Raw genomic sequence first — 25,323 nt, 5'->3', positions numbered from 1 at the left:
GGTGCTCAATGAGGTAATGGAAACTCATGGCACGCTCAGAGTGAAAAAACACACCAGCATTCTGCAGACATGGTTCACCCAGAGAGCTGGCTTATGAGGACAAAAATGGTGCACCAACACTGCAAAGTGCAAATCCCATCTACAGCCACACGGTAGAAAGGACATGTACTTGGTGCTGCTGTATTGTAGGCATGCAGGTAACCTTCCTGCATTTCTTCTGCTTGTCTCTGTCCTGTAAAATTTCCTAGAAAGCACTGGGCTAGTGTCCTAAATTTAATAGTGATGCCAGTGTAGACAAAAATAGCAGATTATGTACATGTTCCTCATCCCAGAGTAGCTGCTGTCTAAAGACTATAAACATACAACAGAATATAAAATCATAAATCATAGAATAATTTGGGTTGGAAGGGACCTTACAGGTCATCTGTACTACCCCACCTGCAATAAGCAGGGACAGCTTCAACTAGATCAGCCTGCTCAGAGCCTTGTCCAGCCTGACCTTGAATGTTTCCAAGGATGGGGCATCCGCCAGCTCTCTGGGCAACCTGTTCCAGTGCTTCACCACCCCCATTGTAAAAAATTACTTCTGAACAACCCAAACTCTCTCAGTCCTTCTTCATATGAGAGTGCTCCAGCCCTCTGATTATCTCCATAGCCCTCCTGTAGACTTGTTCCAACAGGTCCATACCCTTCTTATGTTGGGGGCCCCAGAGCTGGATGCAGTATTCCACGTGGAATCTCACCAGAGCAGAGTAGAGGGGCAGAATCACCTCCCTCGACCTTCTTGTCATTTTCCTTCTGAATGCAGCCCAGGATATGGTTGGCTTTTTGGGCTGCAAGTGCACATTGCCAGGTCATGTCCAATTTTTCATCCACCAGCACCTGCAAGTCCTTTGCAGAGCTTCTCTTGATCCATTCATTCCCCAGCCTGTATCGATACTGGGAGTTGCTCCAACCCAGGAGTAGGGTCTTGCTACAGACCTTGCACTTGGCCTTGTTGAAGTTTATGAGATTCACATAGGCCCACTGGTCAAGTTTGTCCAGGTTCCTCTGGATGGCATCCCATCCTTCAGGTGTGTCAACTGCACCTCTCAGCTTACTGTCATCTGCAAATTTGCTGAGGGTTCACTCAGCCCCTTCATCTATGTCATTAATTAAGATATTAAATAACTAGTCCCAGTATAGACCCTGAGGAACACCACTTGTCAGCAATCTCCATCTGCACATCACGCCATTGACCACTACACTCTGGATGTGACAATCCAACCAATTCCTCATCTTCTGAACCATCCACCCATCAAATCCATTTCTCTCCAATTTAGAGAGAAGACTGTTGTGGGGGACGGTGTCAAAGGCTTTGCAGAAGACCACACAGACTCACATCACTCATCCACTGATGAAGTCACTCCATCATAGAAGGCTACTAGGTTGGTTAAGAATGCCCTTATAGAAGCCATGCTGGCTGTCTCAATTCATCCTCCTGTCCTCCGTGTGCCTTAGCATAGCTTCTAGGAGGATTTGTTCCATGATCTTCCCAGGCACAGGGGTAAGGCTGACAGGTTGGTAGTTCCCAGGGTCCTCTTTTCTACCATTTTAAAAAAATGGGTACAATGTTTCCCCTTTTCCAGTTACCTTGGACTTCACTTGAGTACCATGACTTTTCAAATACCGTAGAGAATTTGTCACAAAACAGGCAATAAAACTCTTTGTTTCTGCACTAAGGAAAACAACCCAAATGCAGTGCATGGGAACACAGTTCACATACTCCACTTGCTCTCAAAACTGTAATTCATCAAATGGGAAAGCTGACAATGGAGCAGGATGAGAGGAGGAAAAAGGTAGACTTGTAAGTTCTCTGCTAAGTCCTTTCCCACATTGACAGCATAGGTGTAGAGCTAAAACTAAAGCTTGCGAACATACCTAAGTGGATTTGGACAATTTACATGGTTATCAGCAATAAGAACAAGAGAAATAATTAGCCTTGCCTGATTTCTACATAATCCTCTGTACAGCGTTTATTCCCTTCCAAGGTGAAGTCGGTGAAGTTCAGCACAATCTGTCTGTTCATTCCTACTGTGATGGTGTATGTGCACTCAGTCCGGACAGGGTAGTTATTGGGATAGTTGGGAGATGTTAGCACTCCAGTTTCAGAACTGTAGTTGTGTGAGCAAACTTTAAAAAGAAAAGAAACAAGGATGAATTAATTTAACATGTATTCTAAATTAACAGGAAATTTCTATTTTCAACAGACAGAGGAGCAAACATCCTGAGCATTATAACTGTTCCTGGACACATCTTACTGCTGAACATCAACACTAGAAACTAAAACCAGAATCCAGGTGTTTCATGGGATTTCTTACATTTGAGTTGATTTGTTTGGCTTTTACCAGAGCACTGTGTCTGTAATAAATAGGCAACATAAGAGCAGTTTCAGCTGCCTAAGTTGGCTTTGACCCAAAACCCAGGTAAACAGAGAAAGGAAACCGAAAGGGATGTTTTGCTGAACAAAAAAGGTAGGATCCCTGAATTTCTGAAAAGCTGTGGTGGTGGAAACTGAATCTAGTTTCTAGCTACGAGGAAAAGTGACATTGTTCTCAAGCGTTCCCCATGATCAAACCTGGCAGATGGAATTTTATATCTAAATTTCTTTTTCCATTTTCTGGGCCAAAAGTGGTAAGCAGTTGGAAAGCCGTACAATCCTAAGAATTTGAGGACAAAGTAGTTCCTCTTAAGGTTCTATACTGAAATCAACTACACTAATATTTTTGTGAGCAATGTAGAAGCACCATGGTATTATGAGCTGGAAAGAAGAAAAGAGTTTGGAGTAATGCTGAGTCAGAACCTAAATAGTAATTTAAAAGAAGCAGTTTTGAAAGCATGGACATAGGGACTAGGAATAAAAATATTTGCTATATAATAATGCATAAGACTTGTTTTGGAAAGAAGAATTGTTGTCTATCAGTTGCTCACAGTCAACGAGCAAAGTTTGTGATGTGGCTGCAAAAAGGGCAAGAAGAAATGTGAACTGTGTCAGGTGTTCTCAGGCAAAACAGAATCTTGATGCCAATGCACAAGATAATGGTGCCATTTCACCTGCAGAAATGTGGATAAACATGGTCACTGATGTTTTGGGAAACCAAATGTGAACAAGCAAGACAGCGATTGTGGAGATAGCAGGACATTACTAGATTGGTAGGCAAGAGACACTAGAAGAGCTTACCTTGTCTAGCTTAGCAAGTGCAGATAAACATAGACAAGCATGAAGAAAAGAAAAATAAAACACATTCTCAGTGACAGTACAAGTTCTGAAGCTAAAAAATGTCTATGAATATGGATACACAGAAATTAGGAAAAAGTTTCTATCAGGAAGTGAGTTTCTAGAGCAATTATGCAGCCAACATAACAGATGCAGAAGGGAGGAAAAAAGTCCACAGTTTTTTAAGATACAGTTTCATTAATTTAAGAAGGGGCTCACATTATGTAGCTCCTGGGAAAAAAAAAAAGAGGGGGGCACAAAATTGTGGTCTGTATTTGATGACCCTGGAGACTCACTCTGGTCTTCCATTCCCCCATTTCAGGTCCTACAGATTGCAAATATAAGAAGTAGATTTCTTAAATAGTTCCTATCAAATAGGCAGATTTAGACTAATCATAAGTACAACCGAAAGAGCAAGAAAAATATTATGATTAAGTATACTCATTTAAGCTGGTTGCCACAGATCTCTGAAATCTGCCTTCTAACATATCAAAGCTGCAGTGTAGTAATACTTACGCTTAACTCTTCAATTGCATAACAGTTTAGGGGGAAGGGGTGAAGTCACAGTTCAGGCCTTTTTTTGTTTAATGTTGGTCATTTCCATGTCTGTTCTCTATCCATTCTACTACTACATTTTCACTTTTAATTGTGTCTTTTTTAATGGTGGTTTTTTCTGTACTCTTGGTCACCTGAAAGGCCTCTGTTGAAAACATTTTCTGTGGTATAAATACTCCCAAAGCTAGCTACCAGACTCCTGTTCCTAATTCATCACAAGAAGAACAAAGAAACATGACACAGAAAGAGGTCAGTAATCTTCTGCCATTAGGCTGTACTTTGGTATTGACAAGTCAAAAAGGTTTCATGCACCAGTGTACCTAAAATCACGATCTACTAAAGTCTTTATCTAGAATTTTAGTCATTTGTGTGGTCCATCACAGATATGCTCTAATGTACACATACAACAAACAGGTTAGTCTTGATCACCTTAAAAACCTTGTGCTGCTTTATAAATCCTTATAACACCCTGGCTGTCCTGCCAGCTTCTGTGGTGTTTCATGATATGTAGGACTTATCATCAAACCCCAGATCCTTAAGTCGTATGATTTCTTGAGAATGCTGCCTGCTGGGTTAGAAATTTGACTTAGTAATGTGACCCAAGTTTTTCCTAACCAAACATTATAGAAAAAGTAATACAAAATTAAAAACAAAATGTCTGTATATTTATAAGGTTACTTATTTTTAACTAATTATTTCCTCGATTTTGGAGGGGTAAATCTCTGACTCGTGCACAGTTAATGATTAGAGCTGTTGGAACACTGCCCTTACTAATTCACTCAGGGGCTGAGACCAAGAATACTAGATTTCAGCCTGGAGAATATTAAAATGTACTAGATCAGTAACTAGTAGTAGTAATCAGTAACAGTGACTAGTGCTGTAAGGGCCCTTACAGTTAAATTAGGAACACAGAAGCCAAAATGTTTCTATCAGCCCTTTTAATAACAATTTCCACAGAATTCTCCAGGTTCCCTCCCTCACTTAAGTTTTCCTTCATAGGAGGAATCCATACAGAACCTCATACCCCAAGTGTGCCATTTTAAACTGGATGCTGTGCACTGCTTTACCCTTCACATAACAATATTCTTTATGAGCTAAGGGGGAATAAATGCAGAAGGTAGAAAAGTGACTGCCTTAGAAATGTCACACTGTCAGACTTCTGGCTACAGAGAAATAAATCCAAGTGTAGGTGGTGTGTATGCTGGCTGCTATGGGAATTAAGAGAAGTATAAATGAACCCATGCTTTTTGACAGACAACTCTCTTCTGGTAACTGGATTAATTTATAGTGTTCTACTTTCAGCAGAGAGCTGACACTCACCTCACTAACAACATTTGGGGGGGTGCTTAAGCAGTTCCTTCAGTGAACACTTAGAAAAGTTAGCAGGAAAAATGTTCAATGACTCCTTTGCCAAAGTTCAGAATGCAGTCTAATACTATGTGTGATTATTATATGTCAGGAAAAAAATATTAATTCAGTTTAGTTGGAAGACACTTATTGTAGCTTATGAAAAACAGGAGGTGGCAATTGTGGCGGACACTCACACATCTTGCTTTGCCAGTGTGTGAGGTTTTGACAGCTATTCAATATGCTTTCCAATTTTGGTACTGAATGTGTTTGCTCTTCTGAAAAAAAATGCCATAAATGGCAGTAACCCACTGTAACAGCCAATAGAAGAGAAAAATGCCAGCTTTTGTAGCACTCACTAATGCAATCATACATAATGCAGAAAAATATATCCATGGTTTTTGCTATAAAGAGATATTCATCAGTTGCCACAATTTTAATTAATCAAAAATAAAGCTATAGTGCTGTATGTAACATATGATTTTTCTTTCAAACTCTCTGTGCCGAAGGAAAATTGGGATCCCTAACAATTAGATCTTTATGTAATAATATGCATGTTTAGAAAAAAAAGGAAGAAACTATCACATGAAGTACATGCCTCTCCAAAGGCAATGGAAAAGCACCTCTGCACTTCAGGGCCTTCTGCGACTGCTGCTGACAGATGTGAACAGGCTTACTTTTTACCAAGGAGGCACACAAAGGTCCTTTATAGGGTTTCAGACCCAAATTCCTTTGAAACACTGGGTAGAACTGTTCAAAAAGAATCTTCAACTGTCTTCTGCTGATTTACACATAGACACACATATCATAGAGTTGTATACACATATGTTGGCATATATAGGCAGACTAATACCCTAATCAAACATAACTAAGTTACAGTGGCCTAACAAGTTGCCAGATGCCAGCTAATTGAGCCTTTTTCCTGAGAGTCAGGATGAGCTGAGCAATTGCACAAGACACATGTAGAACTTTGGCTTTGTTTTCTGTCTTAGGTCGGCCTCGTTCAACCATGCCCTGTACATCTCTGCACATACGTATTTGTCAGACATTACTTTTCATTCTTGTCTTTGCTCGTTCGACTGAAGAGCAAAGCCAGGCATCATATCCCAAATAATTACTGGGTTCAGTCAGCAAGATGGGAATGAAGATCTTGACTTGTACTCAGCTATCAATGAAGACACACAAATCTATGCAATGCTCTCAGGTGCACTTTTAAGTCCTTGAGTTCACATGTTTTTCTCTCTCCCCATCCTTCTCAAACTCTGACTTCTCCAGGCAGTCATTGTAACTAACATAAACCACACATGAAGCTATTTAAAACCAGCTTACCCCTCTTGATAAATAATATCATTCACAATTCAGGATGATAATGAGGACAATTATCTTTCACCAAAGCCAGACCAGGAATAAAAAGTATCAGGAAGGCACTCTGCTAAAAACCTTGTTAAGGCTCACTTTTCCAAGCAGAAAGAATGACATTAAGCATCTTTAGAAAATAAAAAAATTAGGAAAAAAAGGAGAAAAAAAATCACTGCCAAACCCCCAATTCAAAGTAAAACAAATGAATTCCCACTTATTTGTGAAGAAGTTGAGGACAAAAAAAAAGACATACACTGATTTCAGTGCTATTTCAGTTGGAAAATTGTGGTCTGGATCTATCAGGACCCTGAGCAAAAGTTCCAGTAAAGACTGAGCCCTTTCAAAGATTTTTCAGTAATTTTACATGGGTTCTTTGTGATGTGGTCAGCCAAGACATGCAGAAGAAAACCCTAAGATCTATCATAACATTTTCATGGTTGTCATTTATATGAATGATCTGGACCCTTGGAAATAAATCGAAATATTAGCTTGCTTTCCATCTGACTTTCCCCTTTCGAAGACAGAGAGATGACCAAGAATTAACCATCCAAGGTAGATTTAGTTTAAGTGGGCAATACACATTTTAAACAACTGAGTATCAAGTGGGCATGTTTGACTGAAGGATTTCCATCTGTATTGTTGCCATATGAGCTATTCACAGCTACTAGCTGGCAGACTGCTAAAACAATTGTTTGCACTTTATGGTCCATGGCCATGGCTGTATCTCATGGCATTCAAATACTTTGACAGGAAATATAGCTTTGCCATTCTTTTCAGGCTACTTTTCAAGTAATTAATATATCACAGATAAACCATGCTAATTGTTTACCAAAATGCCTGGAGAAGAAAATTAGTTTTGTTTTACATAAAAAGAAATTTCACCCCTACTTATCCTTTTTTTTTTTAACTATTTATTTGGGGGGAGGGAGAAGGATAATCTTGTCCATGTTTTCAATAGCTCATTCTCTAAAATAACTCCAGGCAAAAGACTATTGAAATGTGTAATATGAACCAGAACATCTTTGACAAGTTCTGATATTGGTTACAGTCTAGCTGGCTAAGAAAACATAACTTAAAAATATGAAGCATTCTTATTGCACAAGAAACATTATTAGAACCATATTTTCCTTAGCAGAAAAAATGAAAATAGCCAGCAGATGTAAAGAAAAAAAAATAATAGTTTTGGTAAATCTCTCAGATATGATTATGTTCAGTAATTTGCTACCTTAGTGTAACTGGATATACATGACATGAATATCAGGTCTAAACATCTCACAGTGGGAAAACTAAATTTGATATGATTGCAGGGAAGTGGGGAGTTGCTTCTCACAGCGAAGTCCACATACATATATGTGTTTGCCTTCTCTCAGGCCATAGACACTTTAAAACACTTTATTCTTAAATAAAAAATTAATTTTAGCAGTCTGGTATACATGAAAACATTATAGTACTGCTATGCTTGTTCTGAGACCAAAAGAAACAAATCTGTGTAAAGAAAACAGATGATAGTTTCAACCTCTCTGTAAGTTTATTACTCTCCATTTCAATACCTATCTCCTGCTTTGCTGTATTTATACAAACTATAGTGGTTGAAATTACAAAGCATTTATTCTAGAGAACATCATTCCAGGTCAGAGTAAAAAAAAAATGGGAGTTAGTCCAGTTTAGCTGAAGAAAAGTAAAAATAACTGTGTTCAGGATGGGAAAAGAAAGTCAGATGTGTTGTATAGAGTTTGGATTCAGATATTACATAGTGCTAATTTCACATAAACATATTATATAGTTTGTAGTTGTTTAGAAGCATTGAAGAGAAAGAACACATGCATTTTTAAGGCACAGTTTGAAATACATTCCAAGGACAGTGGTGATGCAGTTTGAACCTGACATGACACATGTACCAGTGCTTTGGATGAAAGATGAGAAAAGCCAATCACCATGCTGGTGGTTAAGGAGGGGATATAGAGAAGAGAGGAGGCAGAGCTGTGAAGCTGGACAGCACTGAAATAACAGAATCACAGAAACAGATATGGTTACACAAAGACAAAAATACAGATTAATGTTGAGTAAAGAATACTTTGATCTTGGTGAACTGTGGGAGAAGTTGCTATATGAACATCTAGGAAGGAATCAAATCCACCCATGAAATAGTAATCTGAGGTAAAGTAAAAGGAAAAAATTCCACATTAACAAGCAACAATCATATTTACAGAAATTACAGTTAGCAGATGCAAACACATGTTTATAACAGACTTTATAAGGATGATAATTTCACAATTTCTCATTAGTAAGAATTTGGATTTCAAACTACAGAGTTTTCTTGGAAAGATTTTTAAAAGTAGAATTTGGTTTTTTGCCTATTTTTTTCTAGCAAATAGAAACTTCCCTTTTGAAATAGTTCTCATTAAATCTTAATTGTTTGTACTGTCTTTTTGGTTTTCATGACAGATAACTCAAATACAAATGAAGGCAGATGAGAAAGTGGATTACTTGGATTTGTAAGTTATCTGGTACTGAATAAAACCCCAGTGGCAATATCTGTGCTGGTCTGGCCTACACACAGACTAAAAGATGAAATAATAGCCAACATTTCCAAGCTGTCACCAAGAAAGCAGTTATTTTTAAAATGTGGGAATTGGAAATTTTGCTGAGTTTAAACAGGTTGAATAAATTCAGGGTTTAGGAAAAATAGAATTATTGAGGGAACTGAGAGCAAACAATGAGCAGCCAGTGGTAATTTATGACTGCATAGATGAGTACTATGAATTTCTGGTATTCATCTAATAAATCTCTCATATTCTGCACTCACACATGCACACCATATAGAAACTGGTTATTGATAGATACATGAACATCCTAGCTAAAAATGTATTCTCATTTTTACTTTTTTTCCCTTGTCCCACTCTGCCTCTTCTGTGGTTTAATTCTGATAGGCTGAACCTGCCCCTCTATTTCCCATAGCACTAAGTGCCACATCCAGTCATTTCTTGAACACCTCCAGGGATGGTGACTCCACCAAATCCCCAGGTAGTCCATTCCAATGCTTAACCACCCTTTATGAGAAGAAATTCCTCCTGTTCTCCAAAAGAGAAGAGAACTAAGAGAATGAACAGTCATTCTTTGTTTACCACACTGATGTATGTCTTGGCCCCCTTAGAAGAAGATACTTAAACAAGATATTTAAGGCATAACAGGAGACTTGAACTCTTGTGGAGACAGAAATGCTGCACTCTGTTGTAATGAAAAAACCACTTGTCCTTTCAGGTTACTTTCCTGCTTTATCAGATTTTATCCTATATGGCCTTTCTCTAACCATCCTCAATATTGAACCTTATAGGGACTAAATTAATTTTTTATGGCACCTGAGAGTCTCCCATTCAAGTGAGTTGTCATCATCACTATGTTTCCTAGATCACACATACTCAGCTTAGAGTGGACAAAGCAAAGCAAATTCAGAAAATACTTTTCCTAAATAATTCATGCAGTTCTGCCATGTCAGCTTTTACTGCCTTTTTAAAGAAAGAAGCAGTGTTGCTTACAGAAATTGCTTTCTGCTTTCCTAGGGAGGAAGCTTTTGAATAAAGCAGGATGAATAAGAAGGGGTAGAAGAGGCACCAGGCAGTCTTCAGTTAACACAGAAAACAAAGTTTCTGTTTCTTGTAGTGGTTATTTACATTGACAGCTGAATACATTTAATTTGCATAATGAACAGACTGACATATTACCTTTTGATGCATTCAGGGAGACATAATTAGCTGAGAAGCCCTCAGATGCCACTCTGTGATCTGTCACAAAGTACAACATCATCATGTTGCCACCACTAGTGAGAGATGGTGGCACTGATCTTCCACAGTACCTGTAGCAAAAAGATACCCCACATTGAATGGCAATACTTTATAAAGCATCTGTATTTCTGGAAGAGGATTCAGCTTTTCTGAGAAGTTTGAAAAGCTACACACACACAGTTCTCTCCTTTGAGTGATACAGATCCCAGCTATATATCCTGTATCATGGGACTAAATAGCACACTACATGTATAAGGGTACAAATCTAAGGTTTGGCAAAATCAGAGAAGAAACTGTTCATCAAGTTGTCAAATTCTTATTGGAATTACACTATGCTGTACCTACAACACACTCTGTTCTTTGTAGGAGTCAGAGTGGCTGGCCAAAGACTAAGGTTGCAAAATGCTCGCCATTAGGAGAGTCATTTGCTCCTTATTTTCCAAAATACTGTCATGTCAGCCAACTATTTTACAGCCTGTAGCTGCAGCTGGATACTGTTCCTAAGTAATTCAGATGTTCTTGAATTTGAGGGCAACAAGAAAACGCTGTGTATACACCAACTGGAGAAGAGGAATAAAAGAAACGATTCTCCCTTAAGATAAAATCATATATGCAGGAGAAAGTGAAAACTAAACCCTACAAAATGCAGATTTTGGTTTCGTTTTTGCCAAGATCCAAATGCGCAGTCCTTAAGGTAATCTTTCTTTCACTTCTTCAAGTGTTTAAGATCATGCCATTTCTGAGCACAGATATATTAATGTTTTTGAATTTATTTCCCATAAATCAAGATGTTAATGGAGCTGGAAAATGCCACTATTGAAACCCATCCTTAAGAAAGCTATCCTTTTGACACAACTTAGTTTCTCCCTGTATAATATTTATTAAATGTGCTTCTCATTCCATGGTCAAAGAAAGCAAGCTGCCTTTACTATCCTAGCAGAGAAATTGCTTCTATTGTTTCTGTAATTAAGAGAAAATAATCTATACACAAAACCAGAGGAAGCAAAAGGGATGTCAAGATCTACAGAACAGTGCTCACTCCAAAGCAATTCAGGTTTGTAGGCTAATGGACATATTCACCTTCCCAATTTTTGCACGGTGCTGTTGTCATATATTTCAAGATAATCCCTTCCGCAGCCATAATTAAACTCCAAGTTAAATGAAGTAAATGTCAGGCGGATAAGGTAGCCGGGTTGAATGTTGATAATCCAGGTACAGTTAATACCATGTGGGTAGACATCTGGATAACCAGGACTTGTAATGGTTCCCGATGGTCCAGTCAGAGTCTCTCCACATACTGCAGAGATTTAAAACATCAGGTTAAATGATATATTTATAAAAAAAGTTAGGCACTTATAAAATTGGTTACTTTTCTTCTGAAATTTCATATTCTTTTTTCCCTTGATCCATACTATATAGTGACTGATTCAGAATTTATCTCCCGTTACACCATCATAAAACTTTATGTCCAACTGTTTTCAGTGTACAGGAAAATTTGACAAGTCCCAACGCTCTACACAGAAAACAACAAAACAATCCTTACCTGTATCTAATGGCCAGTACTCAGCTCTGAAGCCAAGGTTGGTGAGAGAGGAAGCTCTGAATTTGATATAGAGGTTGTTCCCTGTGGATTGCACTGTAGATGGTACAGCTGTACCACAGTATTTCTCCAAAACAGGAGAGTCTCCACTGTTGCCATCTCTGACCTGAAAAAAAGTGTATTCAAAATATCCCTTAGAAATTTCTATTATATTCAAGTATTAAGCATAAATTAATTCATAAGAACTCTATAAGAGCTTCTTACAAGTCAACCCTACCCTTTCTTCAGTGTGTTTTCTACTACAGGTGCATACAATGCAACCTTATTCCCATCAGAGAGGCATGTCAGGGAAAAGATCTTACACCCTCAACAGTAACTGGTACATAAACCTCCCAAATCAGGTCTATCTGTTTAAAGACACATAATACTTGTCTCTGATTATCAATATGGTCATAACATCTTTGGAGAACAAAGAAAAGCTTTGGGATCCCATTATGAAGCTGGAAAAGCTTTTGTGACTGCTGCAAGGAGTGCTTGCCTGTCAAGCAGTTCTGCTTTGGTAGAGATGAGTATGAGAAGGAACACGCAGATTATGTATTTACTATTCATAGTATATATGTGTATTATTCTTTACCTCAACGTAGTCCGAGTCACAAGTGGTTGCATTTCGAATGTCAAAGTCGATAAAGTTAAGAATCACCACTTGACCAGCTGGCTGGGAGATGATCCACTCACAGATCTTTGGGTGAGGGGACATCCTGGGATAGTAAGGTGAATGGATTGTGCCTGCTCCAGACAAGGAACCTCCACAGACTGCCAAGAGACACCAAGAATCAGTACTTGGGATGAATGGTTTCAGGGGATGTGTCATGTGATGTCTATCAAATATCACTATGAAATTAAAAAAAATCCCAGTCCTAAAACCCTGTCTTCTTACAGCAGCTACTACAGATCACCTAAGTACCATAAGGAACATATTTAAAAGAACATATTACTATAAGTATAGCATAAACATGCATATACAGAAGACACTAAATGTGCCCATGAAAACTAAAGGATTTGACTCATTTGTTTCACAGACACAGACAGGTTTGTTGGGGATTAAGAAGTAAAAGACAAAAAAAAATGAAAGTAGAAAGGTTTAGGCAGAGTTGTAGCTATATCATCTTCAGTATATTAGCATTAAGCAATTCATTATTAACAGAAGCAATGAGGTGCCCACTTACAAGCGCGCTAGGACTGTCTACAAGAGACCTAATGCAGATGTCATCTTAAATAAATAAATTGACTCTGTTTTTTTCTTACTTCTTTTCTTTTGAAGTTTATCTTAAACCTATTATATGAATAATATAGCACAGAAATGACGGAAAGTGTCCAAATTACAGATCAGTTCACTGTGAAAGTCACTAGTTCCTCTTACCAACTTGATAAATGGCTCTGAAGCTAGCTCTTTGCACAGAAGCATCGGACTTGAATTTGATCCAGAGACTGTTGCTGGTAGAAGTGATTGGAGACATGAGTGTACTATGACAGAATTTGCTAATAAGAGAAGACGTCTCACTGTCACCATCTCGAACCTAGTCATGGAAAAGAAAAAAGAAAAATGTTAGCTAATACAAGCATTGGGATATGATATCCAGATAAAACTATAATATCACAAGAGCTGCTAAAAAACAAAAGGAGTAACCATTTTATGTATGTATAAGAGGGTCAAAGAGCCATCACAGTAGTTGGCACAAGCACAGAACTTAGGAGAGCTCAAAGGAAGGATCAGATGATCAGCACATAAGACATACATATGCTGCTGTCACAGGGCATTAGGATGAAACAGATCTTCTCTATGAACCACAGTTTGGGCCTATGTTTCCAAAAGTGACATCTTTAGTATGAAAGAGACAGGCAAGGTGCTTACCAATGACAGCTATGAAATTTTTTCCAGCACTAAAATCTGCTGGAGAAAAAAAAGGTATCTGTGATTTTCTTGCTCTAGCCATGAAGTTTCTAGTGATTTTTTGATGGCATTCCTCCAGAAAAAGCATCTGTTCCATCACACCCATACATCATTGCAGTCAGACAGGTCGTGAACAGGAGATGCAACTCTAAGTCCCTAAAGCAGTAAGAAGATACACTGATGTCTTTCCATTACTTTATCTGAAGGGTTCAATGTATGATAATGACAATGAAGCTGCATCAGGGATCCAGCTTTTACCTTCTGCACTGCCACTCTACTCACCTCAAATTTGCTAATCATGGGAGAAATGTATCTTATATGTTTTCCCTGAAGTTGAATATAAATCCTGATTATCAAGGGGACTAGGAGGGAAAGAGGTGTTTGTACTTCAAAACTTCAGACCCTGTCCATTAGTCCATAGGTACAAACGGGACCAGGCAGAGCACTGGGATATCTCTGAGGTGCCTGTCTCATTCCAATAGGGCTGCCAACAAGATGAGGTTCAAAAGACAGGTCCTCTGCTCTTTGCCCAAGCAATAAATGCAATTTTTCTCCCAAAGATTCTCCAGTAAACAAAACAGCTCTTTTCTCCTATAAAAGTGGGGGCAGCTCATGTAGATGGAACTGCTTTTAATGCATCCATATGCTATCAATGCCAAAAAATCATTCCAGTGAAATTGCTGGCAAAGCAGGGACATACAGTTTTTAGATCCCTTCTCATCATGAATACTTTATTCCTCAGTTGTATTCATCCATGGGCTGGGAGAGAAGGCAAGGAACACTTATTGGAGTCCTGGTGAGCAGACAGTGGCTAGCCTGCTTGCCCAGCTTTGGCAGTCTCAAGCTGGTGAGATCGTTTTCTGACTAACAGATATTTTTAATTTCTCTGGAATTTGAGTTTAAGGTGACAGAATTATTCTGGATTTACAGCAGAGCAGCTAAGATCAGAATTTGCGCTGGAATATTTAGAAAATCTTTGGACAGCAGTGAAAGCTTCCAGAACCATAATTCACAGGAGTTTAAATATTTTTCTCGAGTTGATTTTCCTTACATGTTTGGTTTATATAGCCTGGTGAGTAGTGATAAAAATAACAGCTTCTCTAAACCGTGTGAGTAATGTCTCCTATTGCCAGTTAGAAGGATAGCATGGAAAAGGAGTAGTCTTGGTTAACACCTTACTTCTGCAGCACCATGTCACAGCCTTTCCTAAATAAGTTTTATTGTCTCTGTTTTCTTATTGCAGACATCTGGTCCCAGCCTGTTCCTTCCTTAGTAAGACACTAAACATCCCTCCCTGAGCAAGTGCCTGTGAGCTGTCCTGTGAAAATTCTACAGGTTTCCTGGTTTCACCAGTGATGGGAATAATCTGCACCTTCACAACGTGACAAAAGAATTGCTGGAGAGTGACTTACAAAGTAACTTAAACACCCAAAAGCTATCTATCTCCCTAGCTAAACTTCACTATAAAACCCAGTGAGACACTACTTTACAAAAGCATATGTGAAAAACCAGGCCTTGATAACAGAGCATAGTACTTTGGTTGTACTGACTGTCCCAGCCAGAAAATGTCGGTCCTGTTTCTCTGCTCTGGGCTGAGCCACCGAGTAAGAAGGCAGGAAGACGAGGAGGGCGGAAGAAGAGGGAAACTGAACAGTTTGTGACTGATCAGCAAAGAGCGAGGTAAATGCCTTGCTGAACTAATACAAACCGATGGCGACCAACAGAAATGGTTTTGTTTCTCTGGCTGCTGTGAATTTAGTTGCTGTTCTGCCAGCAATTAGGCAAGAGGAGTAGCAGGCCAAACAAACAAAAGCTGTCTGTTTTCATTAAACACACTTCCCCTCTCATTTCAGAAACTAATTACACTTCATTCCAAGCAAGGGCTTTGAATTAGAGGAGGACGGAAGGCAACGATGTCAGCACAATAACATCTTTTAAAAATAGACTAACAGCACGGAGCTCACAGGGGCCTGTTCCTCACTGGTCAAGAGGAGATTAAACACAAAACCAACCTGCGCTGCACCACGTGGCCAGCAGCACTGGATCCTGCTCTCTGCTGGAGCCACAGGGATGGCTCCCGCCTGCTTCAGCTGCAGCAGCACCTTCACTAATCAATGTCTGTGCCTAGTATTTTTTACTTCTGTTAATCTTTGCATGGCACTGCCACCGTTTGTGTATAGACAGTGGTACCCAGCACTCATCCCGTGTGGGATGAGGTATTCATGACTGTATGTAGAAATACACGCTGAGTATGACAGCAGATACTTTGAGACATGGCAAGTCAGAGCGCAGTGCAGAGGAGAACAGGGACAGGGTGACAGAAGGGGCAGAGGCCACCAACATACAGAGCTTGTCAGGCCCTGAGGGCACCACCATGACTCCCCTAGGCCAGCCTTGCCCACAGCCCAGGACCCCATGTCAGTCCCCCAGGGCTGCCCCAGTGAACCCACAGCCGGGCCAGTCTCTGGCTCCCCACAACCCTGCACTGTCTAGCCACGGGCTCTGCTGAGCCAGGCTCTCCTGTATGCCCACATCCTAGCCTGGCCTCAGTCCATCCCCATCCCCTGGGAGGTGTCCAAGGCCTGGGGCTGCCCTGCTCCCTGGTCAGGGCAGTGGGATGGCCCTGCCTCTGCCCCTGTGAGGAGCCCCAGTCCCCGGGATATGCTGGCCTGCGCAGTACCACGCCACACCTTCCCCGTGGGTAGCTTAGGGGAATGCAGATTTGGAGCTGGGCAAAATTGGGTTTAGGGATAACAAAGAAAATGAAGTGGTATCTCCTGTACTTAAAAGGCACCCTGTGGTCATAAAATTGTATGTAACATGAAGCTGCAGACCACTGAAGAGAGAACTAGGAGTAAAAGCAAACATAAAAGCCATCTCAAGTGGATCTCAGTTAGTATTGACATTACTATGGTATTATTATTACATTTGCCATATAGAAACATTCTAACTGTACTATTATTTTTTTATAATACTTAGATTTAGACTAATAAGAATTCTTGAATTAGACTTGTAAGATTTCAGTTATAGCAACACTAAACTCTTGGCTTTACACATGAATATAGAATCATTAAGGTTGGAAAAGACCTCTAAATCATTGAGTCCAACCACAAACCCATGACTGCCAAGCCCACTACTAAACCATTTCCCTACGTGCTACATCTACACATCTTTTTAAATATCTCCAGGAATGGTGACTCAATCATTTTCCTGGATATGGACATACATATATGTATGTAGGTATAAAAATTTATATGGTGTGTTTCCTTTCAGTGTCAGAACAATGTCTTCCATGTAACATCATGCCTCCAGAAAATGTTGCATAGTGGCTATTAATGCTATTTTTCTTGCATTTGACATGCATATACCTTAATCACATACAGCTGATTAAGAATTAATGTTAAGCTAGACAGATTTTCTCGTTCTTTGCTTCACTCCAAATGCACAGTCCTGATCTTTTAACCCCTGTGACTTTTGGACCCTAATAAATTTGTATACTTAGTCCTTTGATTAACACCTATTTCTGCAGTAGCCCTTGGGATGGAAGTTATATGTGGTTTTGTACACACATGTAATCAACCTTTCATATCAACCGATTAAGGGAAGTCACCTCTATATAATTTGCTGAACAACCAGTATGACTCTCCAGGTCCATATGGGTGAAGTTGAGGAATACTTTTTCATCCTCTGGCTGTCGGATAACGTAGATACATTGTCGGCTGCTGATATAAGGGTTAGGCCAGAAAGGGGATGTGATAACCCCTGCACTCTCTGTGTAATTTCCTCCACAACTTGGATCTGCTATATTAGGAAAAAAATAATCAATTGAGATATTCACAAGTACAGTAACTGTTTTTCAGGCTGCTTTTGTACAACAGCTGCAAATCAAAGCAATCAATCAATTTTGTACAACAGCTGCAAATCAATCAATTACTATATTATTAAAGAGCAAGTGTTAATTACATCCATTCATGTGTTGTTGGCTCTATCTTGAGAATGTCACAGACTAACCTTCAATGCTAAATTTTACTTACCAGGAGATGTTGTATAGAGAATGTGGAAGCCTTTATCAGTAGCTGAGTTATCAGAGTGAAAGTGAATCCATGCATAGGGACCAGTGGTTTTGAGTGGGGGTGGAGATTCAGTGCTACAGTATTTACCAAGGACAGGGTCTTGCGAAAGAAGACCATCTCGAATCTAGATGGAATGACAGATCAGCAGTTAGGATTATTAGATGTGTGCCAACTGTGAACAGTACCAACACTCCTTAAATTATCCTGGAGGCCCCAGGAGATATTGTAGATGGTGGGTGGAGGGAAAGCTTACAAGAAGTTTCCTCCAAACACACAGGAACCAAGAAACACATCCATCAGCATAGCTGTGATGATGCTCCTAGGGTTATCAAGGGTTTTGTGAAAGCGAAAAAGGTATCAGGATATCTACTCTTGAACTGTTTTCTAGAAATCACGCTCTGCATTGAACAGGACTTGCTATTCCGAAACAGCTTTTCATTTCCATGAATAGGTATTGGTGAATTCTGTGAACATTACATTGCACTTGACAAAAAGCCCTAAGCTCACACATCAAGTCATGGACTGTACTATGATATGGACCTATTAAACTTAGATCACTTTCTTGATTAGTTTCCCTTAGGTTGATGAATTCTCTGGGAGTTGACATTTGACAAGGAAATTGGAGACTGAACTTTGTAAGAAAGTGAAAACTTCCACCAGATATTTGGCCTGAATCCCATCCTTTCTATTCATAAGACTTCACTGACTTCAGTGGAGCAGGATTTCTACCCCTTTCTGTTATACTGCCTGTATACTGATTGTGCATGGATGTCTGGAATATGTAAATACAAATGAGCATTTCAACACAGAATTAAACTTTCACACAGCCCCTTTCTGTACATACAGAAAGTTTTGAAATATCTTGTTTTTCAAAAACATAAACATAAAATGTTGTCATAATTCACAATTATACTTTACCTCTAAATGGTCATAACTGCAGTTTTCATGGTGTTCTAGGTTTAATGTGCCAAAAGCAAATGTGATGAGGAGGCCAGGACTGGTTGAGATGGTCCAGACACAATCTCTGTTTACAGGATAGTTACCAGGATATCCTGGAGAGCTTATCGAGCCATAAGTACCTGTCAGCTCACCACCACATTCTAACAGAAAGAGACATGGAAGAACAGTCTTTAACACTATGTGTCAGATCAGAAGACGAATTGTCCCGTAGTGTCAAAACTAGATACCACGTTAGGGTACAGAATGAATTAAAAACAAAGATCAGCCAAATAAACCATTAAGTTATATCTTTCTTTAAGTTTTACAATTAATTCTGCAACTCAATTTTAAAAGCAGAACTCTAAATATTTCCTGATTTGTACAGTAAAAGAAAGATTCTTTCCCAGTTATGAGGAAATTATCTTTCAGAGAATGATTAAAAGCATTGAGTTTGGGTTGGATTTACAAAATTGATCTGAATTTCTGCACTTTGTAAATAGTCTCAATTTTTTATCCTAGTACAAGGCTGTTTTCATAAAAAAAAAAAAAAGAGTTGATTACAGGTAAGGGAGTTTTATATACCCGTAATAAAACAACATCCATCTCAGTGCATCAGTTGGGAATGGGAGGGGTAATTCGTGTTTTATATCTAAAGAATAGCTAGTTTAATCACATCTATACCACTCTCCTTTTTTACTTTTTTTGTGGGTGTTATTTTTTCCCCCAAAAGATCTGCTTTCACTGTTCAGTACCCACATTTGATAGTTAATAATTATCTATCTAATAATGACAATTGAAGGAAAAAAAAAACAAAACACCAAAAATCACATTAAAAGCATTCAATTCAAAAAATATTTCTAGAAATAAGGAAACTGTTCCTCCCCTGAATTTTCTGTACCTTTGGTACCCTATGGTTCTTTCAAGCCACAACCCAATGCACTATTTTGTTTCTTGATAATACACAGAATACTGAAGTGAGTTTGATGTTACATTAGATGATTTGGAGTTTATCTCTGGAAATGCACTGCCAGACCACCTGGAGGAATCATCCAAGTGGCATTACCAAGAATTCAGGCAGAAGTATACAGCAAATCATACCAAAAAGTTCACATATTCTTTAAAATCAAAGTCCCAGTAATCTTCATGCTCAGAAAGCAAGTTTCAAACTCTTTAGCGTGTTATAAATTTTCAGTGGCAAAAAAAGTTAGCTTGCTTGCTCAGAGTACTAGATACTTCAATGAGAAAATAGAACTGATCAGACGAATTGGCTTCTCCAGGAACACATGCTCCTTGGGGGATTCCTCACAGGAGGTATAAAACAGCCTTAAAAAAAACAGCAGAAAGCTATTTGTGCAGAGGCCTAGAGTCGGATTTAAATATTTTGAAGTGGCATATATGTCTACATTTCAGCCTCACTCCCTAGTAAAATATTGTTCCTCCATTCCTACTGTTTCCTGATCAAAGGAAATAAGTAATTGATTTTGCTCCAAAGCCATGAAGATGCTAAATTACCTGATGTTTCATCAAACTTACCAGGATTCCGAGATTCCCAATGAACAGTAAAACCTCCAGCCATAATGCTGTGGTTTGCAAAGCGTAGCCATGATGATGATGAGTAGAACCAAAAATACAGAGAGTTGTGGGAACTGAAAAGCTCTTCAGGAGCTGAGGAGCCACAGTATTTTCCCAGCATGTGTGCTGACGCTGAAGGCCCATCATGGATTTGAAGGAAATCAGAGCTACACTCGCGACTTGCCTCCAGTTGGAAGAATGGGAAAGTAATATGCAGAATCTAATAGAAGTAAGAAAACAATGTCTTTTTTTTCCATCTGCTAAGACACTGTTTATGCAGAAACTGTATAAAGCAGACATATGTGTTCATGCAACTGTGAGAATCTATGAGCTTTAGAGCCATTATGCCATTTACTGAAATAAGAAGATATTAAAGAATCTTATGGGTCAAAAGGAAAGAGAAAAAGATAGATAGATAGATAGATAAGAATTTAGACAGTGAAGTTTTCTGGAAAGAACATTATTTCTATAAACTAATAATTGAGACCATTTGTCTGTCTGTGTTATATGTGTGAAATATACATTGAGTATATTTCAAGCCATGTGAAAGGCTTGAAATACAGCATAAAATATTTTATTCCAGGTTTCCCATGGCAGTTTTGTCATCAGATAATTAGCATTTCTCATCCTTGCTATGGTTGAAACTATTGTAATGGGAGTTAAAAGATTAAATGATCTTGTTTTGCATGTATAAAATCAGTGTCTCATAAGCCTACTCTGGATACTTAGTGACATGCACAGCTTAAAGTTTGTTCAGATTCTTCACTGCTTCACTCCTTTAATATGCTCTGCTGAAGACAGTAGTGCCTCCCAGGTTTAAAGATGAAAATATGCCACACACACACACACATATATATATAATACTGCATAAACCACTAGCAAGCACTGGTTTATAAAACTACTTCATTCATTCCACAAAACGTCAAAAATAGATCAAATATTTAGATCCCAAGCAAGAAGCTCCATGTTAACTATTTTGTGGTTGTTATTTATAACACAAGTGGAATTGCTAGTTGCAGATTAGAATCAGAATGTACATTTGAGTGCAACATTTAAAAATTAATCCTTAAAAAAAATCAAATGCTGTTACTACACAAAGGTATTGACAACATCAATTCAGCATTCTACATTTCTGACACTCAGAAATCAGAAACATTAAATTGTTCTGGGGTCATTTAGTTCAGGAACCAACTGTGGAGCCCATCAGAGCACAGTTTTTCTCATGCAGCTATTCAGAGATCACACACTAAAGCAATGTAGAAGAGGCCCCTTCTGCAGCTGGAGTTAGGTGAATAAACTCTAACCCTCAGCTGCATAGGAAAAATCTGGAAAATCTAACCCAGGCAAATTATCAGGCTAAGGAGCCTGAAGGCATTTAAGGTTCTGAAACTTATTCTTTTGAAAAACTATTTATTCCAAGGGGATTGGATCAGAACATTGTAACATGAAGACAGTTATGTTTATTCTATCAGAGCTGAAGGGTCCTGCAGAGTGAGGGTTTCTTTAATCTGAACTCTATTTTACCTTGTTGGGATTAGTTTGAACAACCCAAGCACAGCTGACCCCACTGTTGTACCGCTGGCTGTTTGGATTGTTAGGGTAACTGAAAGTTCCGCTGGAGCCTGAGAGGTATCCTCCACAAACTGCAGAAAGAGATAGAAAATTAGAAGGGTTACTTTATGCTATCACTATACAGACTGAAACAAAATCTAACTTTCTTGCATAGCTTTGGCATCTCACACGTTTAAAACAATGGTGAAAGATAATTTCTATAAAAGATTCTTCAGGATTTCCTCTAAAGTGGAATGACATCTCAAAAAAGGAGCAAAATTGTTCCCAGAGAGAAAAGTAGTTCCTGGAAAAAGAACAAGGAATTTCAGCTGGAATATGTGGATACCGCGAAAAGATGTGGATTCTGTTTCAGGACGAGGTCCATAAGTTGCTTTGCTTCCAGAAGACTACCTCCAGATTGAAGCTTGAAATTTTTCCCTATGATGAAATAACATTTTGAAGATAATATAATGTAAAATTGTCTTTCTGAGTAGTGGTGCATCACAGGAGTTATCCATGAGAATTTTTATTGCCCAGTTTATTCCTTGTGGTCAGATTTCTGGGCCTGACAATACCTCTCATAATATACCATGGTCTCTTCTCTCACTGAACCATTCAATGCATGGGAGCAACCAGATTCAAAACTGTCATGTAATAAAATATATATTCTTTTTTCCTTGATTAGAAACTAAAAGAATAGTTGGCACATTATGTTTTATCACTGGATAAAAACTGGTTTTCTATCCCTTCATTACGAAGGGTTAAAAATCAATTTTTTCCAATGTGAACTTAATAATAAAACATTACCGGTTAGATACTTAAGGAAAACAGAAAAGAGCTCTAAAATAGAGCAGATTTCACAGGGGATCGGTGGAAGTTTTACAGTCTATATCTTGTGAAAATTTAATCTGCTTTCTTCACAGCAACCTGCAATAAAAATGAGCCATCTGACAGATAGTTGCCACAGTGACACTCACTGGAGTGCTGTCCTGACCTTGTTTAATTAAAACTAATGGAAAAAAAAAGCCCAAACAAAGAGAAAATGTGATATTAGGAAGAAATGTCAGAGGCAAGACCTTGTAGTCACTCTACAAAACTGAGAGTCCCTCATTTTTGAGTCTAACATATATTTCATTACATTTCTGTTTGAAAACCTTTTCTGGTTTTTCCTCCTGACTAAAAATGTCAGGACTTCTCAGCTTTGCAACAAATGAAAGAGTACATACAAAAGAGAAACATCAATATGTTCTCTTGTTCTTATACTGGATCCTCTTTCCCAACTAGACCACTTTCTCAGGAACAGGGATCTGATTTTAGGATGTTTAGCATCTAGCCAAGGCCAGTGGGCCTGCAGATCAACTTCACAGCTGTGCTCCTACTATTAAACAAAACAGCTATAAACAAAACTCATGGAAATCTCTGACTTTGAGGGAATTTGGACAGGGACCTGTAATCCCCCCAAAAGACAGCTGTTTTTCCCATTATAACTCAGTTCTTTTTCACATATCAGTGCTATACACAAAGCATCTACTTGCTGAAGCCTGGTGTCACATTTCTCCTGGGGAGGAGGTCCTGGCTGTACCTTGCTGGGCAGTCTGGCACTGTGGTCCTGTCCAGGCGCTGGTGCACTCGCAGGAGTAGCCATTGATCCCATCAGTGCAGCTCCCCCCATTCTGGCATGGGTTGCTAAGGCATTCATCAATGTTCTCTGTACAGTTAGGGCCTGTCCAGCCCTCATTACACAGGCAGAAATATCCAGAGATCATTGCCTACAGGTATAAGCAAATCAAATAAACTTACTGAACTTGAAACACCTGAAGGAATCACTATAGTCAGCAGAAAGACTGATATTTACACTTATTTTATGAGGAGATACTGGAGCAAAGAACTCACATAATCAGAGAATATGCTGAGTTGGAAGGGATCCACAAGAATCATCGAGTCCAACTCCTGGCCCTGCACAGGACCATTCCCAAGAGTCACACCATGTGCCTGAGAGTATCGTCCAAATGCTTCTTGAACTCTGTCAGGCTTGGTGCTGTGACCACTTCCCTGGGGAGCCTGTTCCAGTGCCCAACCATCCTCTGGGGGAAGAACCTTTTTCTAATATCCAACCTAAACCTCCCCTGACACAACTTCAGGCCATTTCCTCAGGTTCTGTCACTGGTCACCACAGAGAGGAGATCAGTGCCTGCTCCTCCTCTCCCCCTCATGAGAGAGCTGTAGACTGCAATGAGGCCTCCCCTCGGTGTTTGGCCTTGATGGTCACTGGTGAATACCAAAATAAACCTAAAGCCTAATGAGATTACCTAGCTCTTTGTGTTTTTTCTATTAAATTATTTCTTTGCAAGGATCTTTCAGATTACTTTCTAAAAAGTCAGAAACAGAAAACAAAAACAGAAAACTGATTGGTTTCAGTCAATCGTATTATCTAAATCTTATAAATAGCAAGTCAAGGTAACTGGTTTATAAATCAGTTCCCTCAAGCCCTTTCTCTTGGAAGTCTGCACTGCAGTTACGTGGGCTGTTAACTTTCTTTTTTATCCTGAGGGATGTTAAATGGGAAAAATTTCATTGCCTTTTCTGCATTAGTCCTTATTCTGTATGTCTCTTTTCCGTTTCTCTTGTCTCAACCTTTACTACTTCTCCTTATAATCAAGTCTTTCTATATCTTTAACTGTCTTAATTTCACATGTTCTCCTACATTATATTTCCTGGTTTGTAGACATGATCTTTACAGGTAAAACAGAACAGAGTATTTCAAGGCATATGCTAAAAGCCCATCGCCGAGGACATAAAATCAATGTACTATACTCTCTGTTTTCTTTTGTATTCTCTATTTGCATCCTCTGTGTCCCAAACAGAGATTTTTAGTATGATGGAAGAGGATTTTTATGTGTATTTAGGGCTCCGAACATTGCTTTAGAAGGTGAAAAGTTGTTTTCTGATCTGCATTGCCTGATATTTAATTAACACTACATTTCCTCTGTCATTATGCTGCCCAATAAAGTTCTGTTGTTCCTCTATTTTTTTATATGCTTCTGCAGTCCCATTATTGAACTATCTGACTGTGTTATTACCTTTAGGTAGTAGTTTGTAGCCATGATTGCCTACTGTTTTATGTTAGGATATACTCAGGGGAAGATGCCATATCTTTTAACAGATTGACTAAAATGAATAGTTTCTAAATAGTCAGAAAAAGTAGATTAGATCTGGTCACAAAAGACCCTTTAAATATCTGAGAGAAGACACAATAGGCATCTATAGAATAGAGAGCAAGGAATGCTGGTAAGGAGTGGAGTGGAGGTGAAAGGATCATCACACTTCATACAGAAAATGGAAAAAGGGATAGGTAACAAACCACAGAATCATGGAAACATTTAGCTTGGAAAAGATCC

The 25,323-nt window shown here is 38.9% G+C and overlaps 1 protein-coding gene across 2 annotated transcripts in view; it reads right to left on the bottom strand.

Annotated features, from left to right (window-relative positions):
• Positions 1-25,323, bottom strand: part of CUBN (cubilin) — a 146,249-nt gene that overhangs the window by 108,514 nt on the left and 12,412 nt on the right. Inside the window, exons 12-23 of one of the 2 annotated variants that reach the window (XM_027695563.1) lie at positions 23,508-23,694; positions 21,899-22,017; positions 20,336-20,594; positions 18,782-18,963; positions 17,825-17,987; positions 17,401-17,588; positions 13,260-13,416; positions 12,474-12,652; positions 11,843-12,005; positions 11,380-11,596; positions 10,240-10,370; positions 1,986-2,172 (exon numbers count right to left, since the gene is read on the bottom strand). In XM_027695563.1, the coding sequence (XP_027551364.1) occupies positions 1,986-2,172; positions 10,240-10,370; positions 11,380-11,596; positions 11,843-12,005; positions 12,474-12,652; positions 13,260-13,416; positions 17,401-17,588; positions 17,825-17,987; positions 18,782-18,963; positions 20,336-20,594; positions 21,899-22,017; positions 23,508-23,694 (2,132 nt within the window). Of the gene's footprint in view, positions 1-1,985; positions 2,173-10,239; positions 10,371-11,379; positions 11,597-11,842; positions 12,006-12,473; positions 12,653-13,259; positions 13,417-17,400; positions 17,592-17,824; positions 17,988-18,781; positions 18,964-20,335; positions 20,595-21,898; positions 22,018-23,507; positions 23,695-25,323 lie in introns of both variants that reach the window. The other variant, XM_027695562.1, reaches the window with a different exon arrangement.

Source organism: Neopelma chrysocephalum, unplaced genomic scaffold (genome assembly GCF_003984885.1).
Source record: "Neopelma chrysocephalum unplaced genomic scaffold, ASM398488v2 Primary Assembly neopelma1_102, whole genome shotgun sequence".
NCBI classification, from domain to species: Eukaryota; Metazoa; Chordata; class Aves; order Passeriformes; family Pipridae; genus Neopelma; species Neopelma chrysocephalum.
Note: the sequence above shows the minus strand (reverse complement) of the source record. Positions and strands in the feature narration are given on the sequence as shown.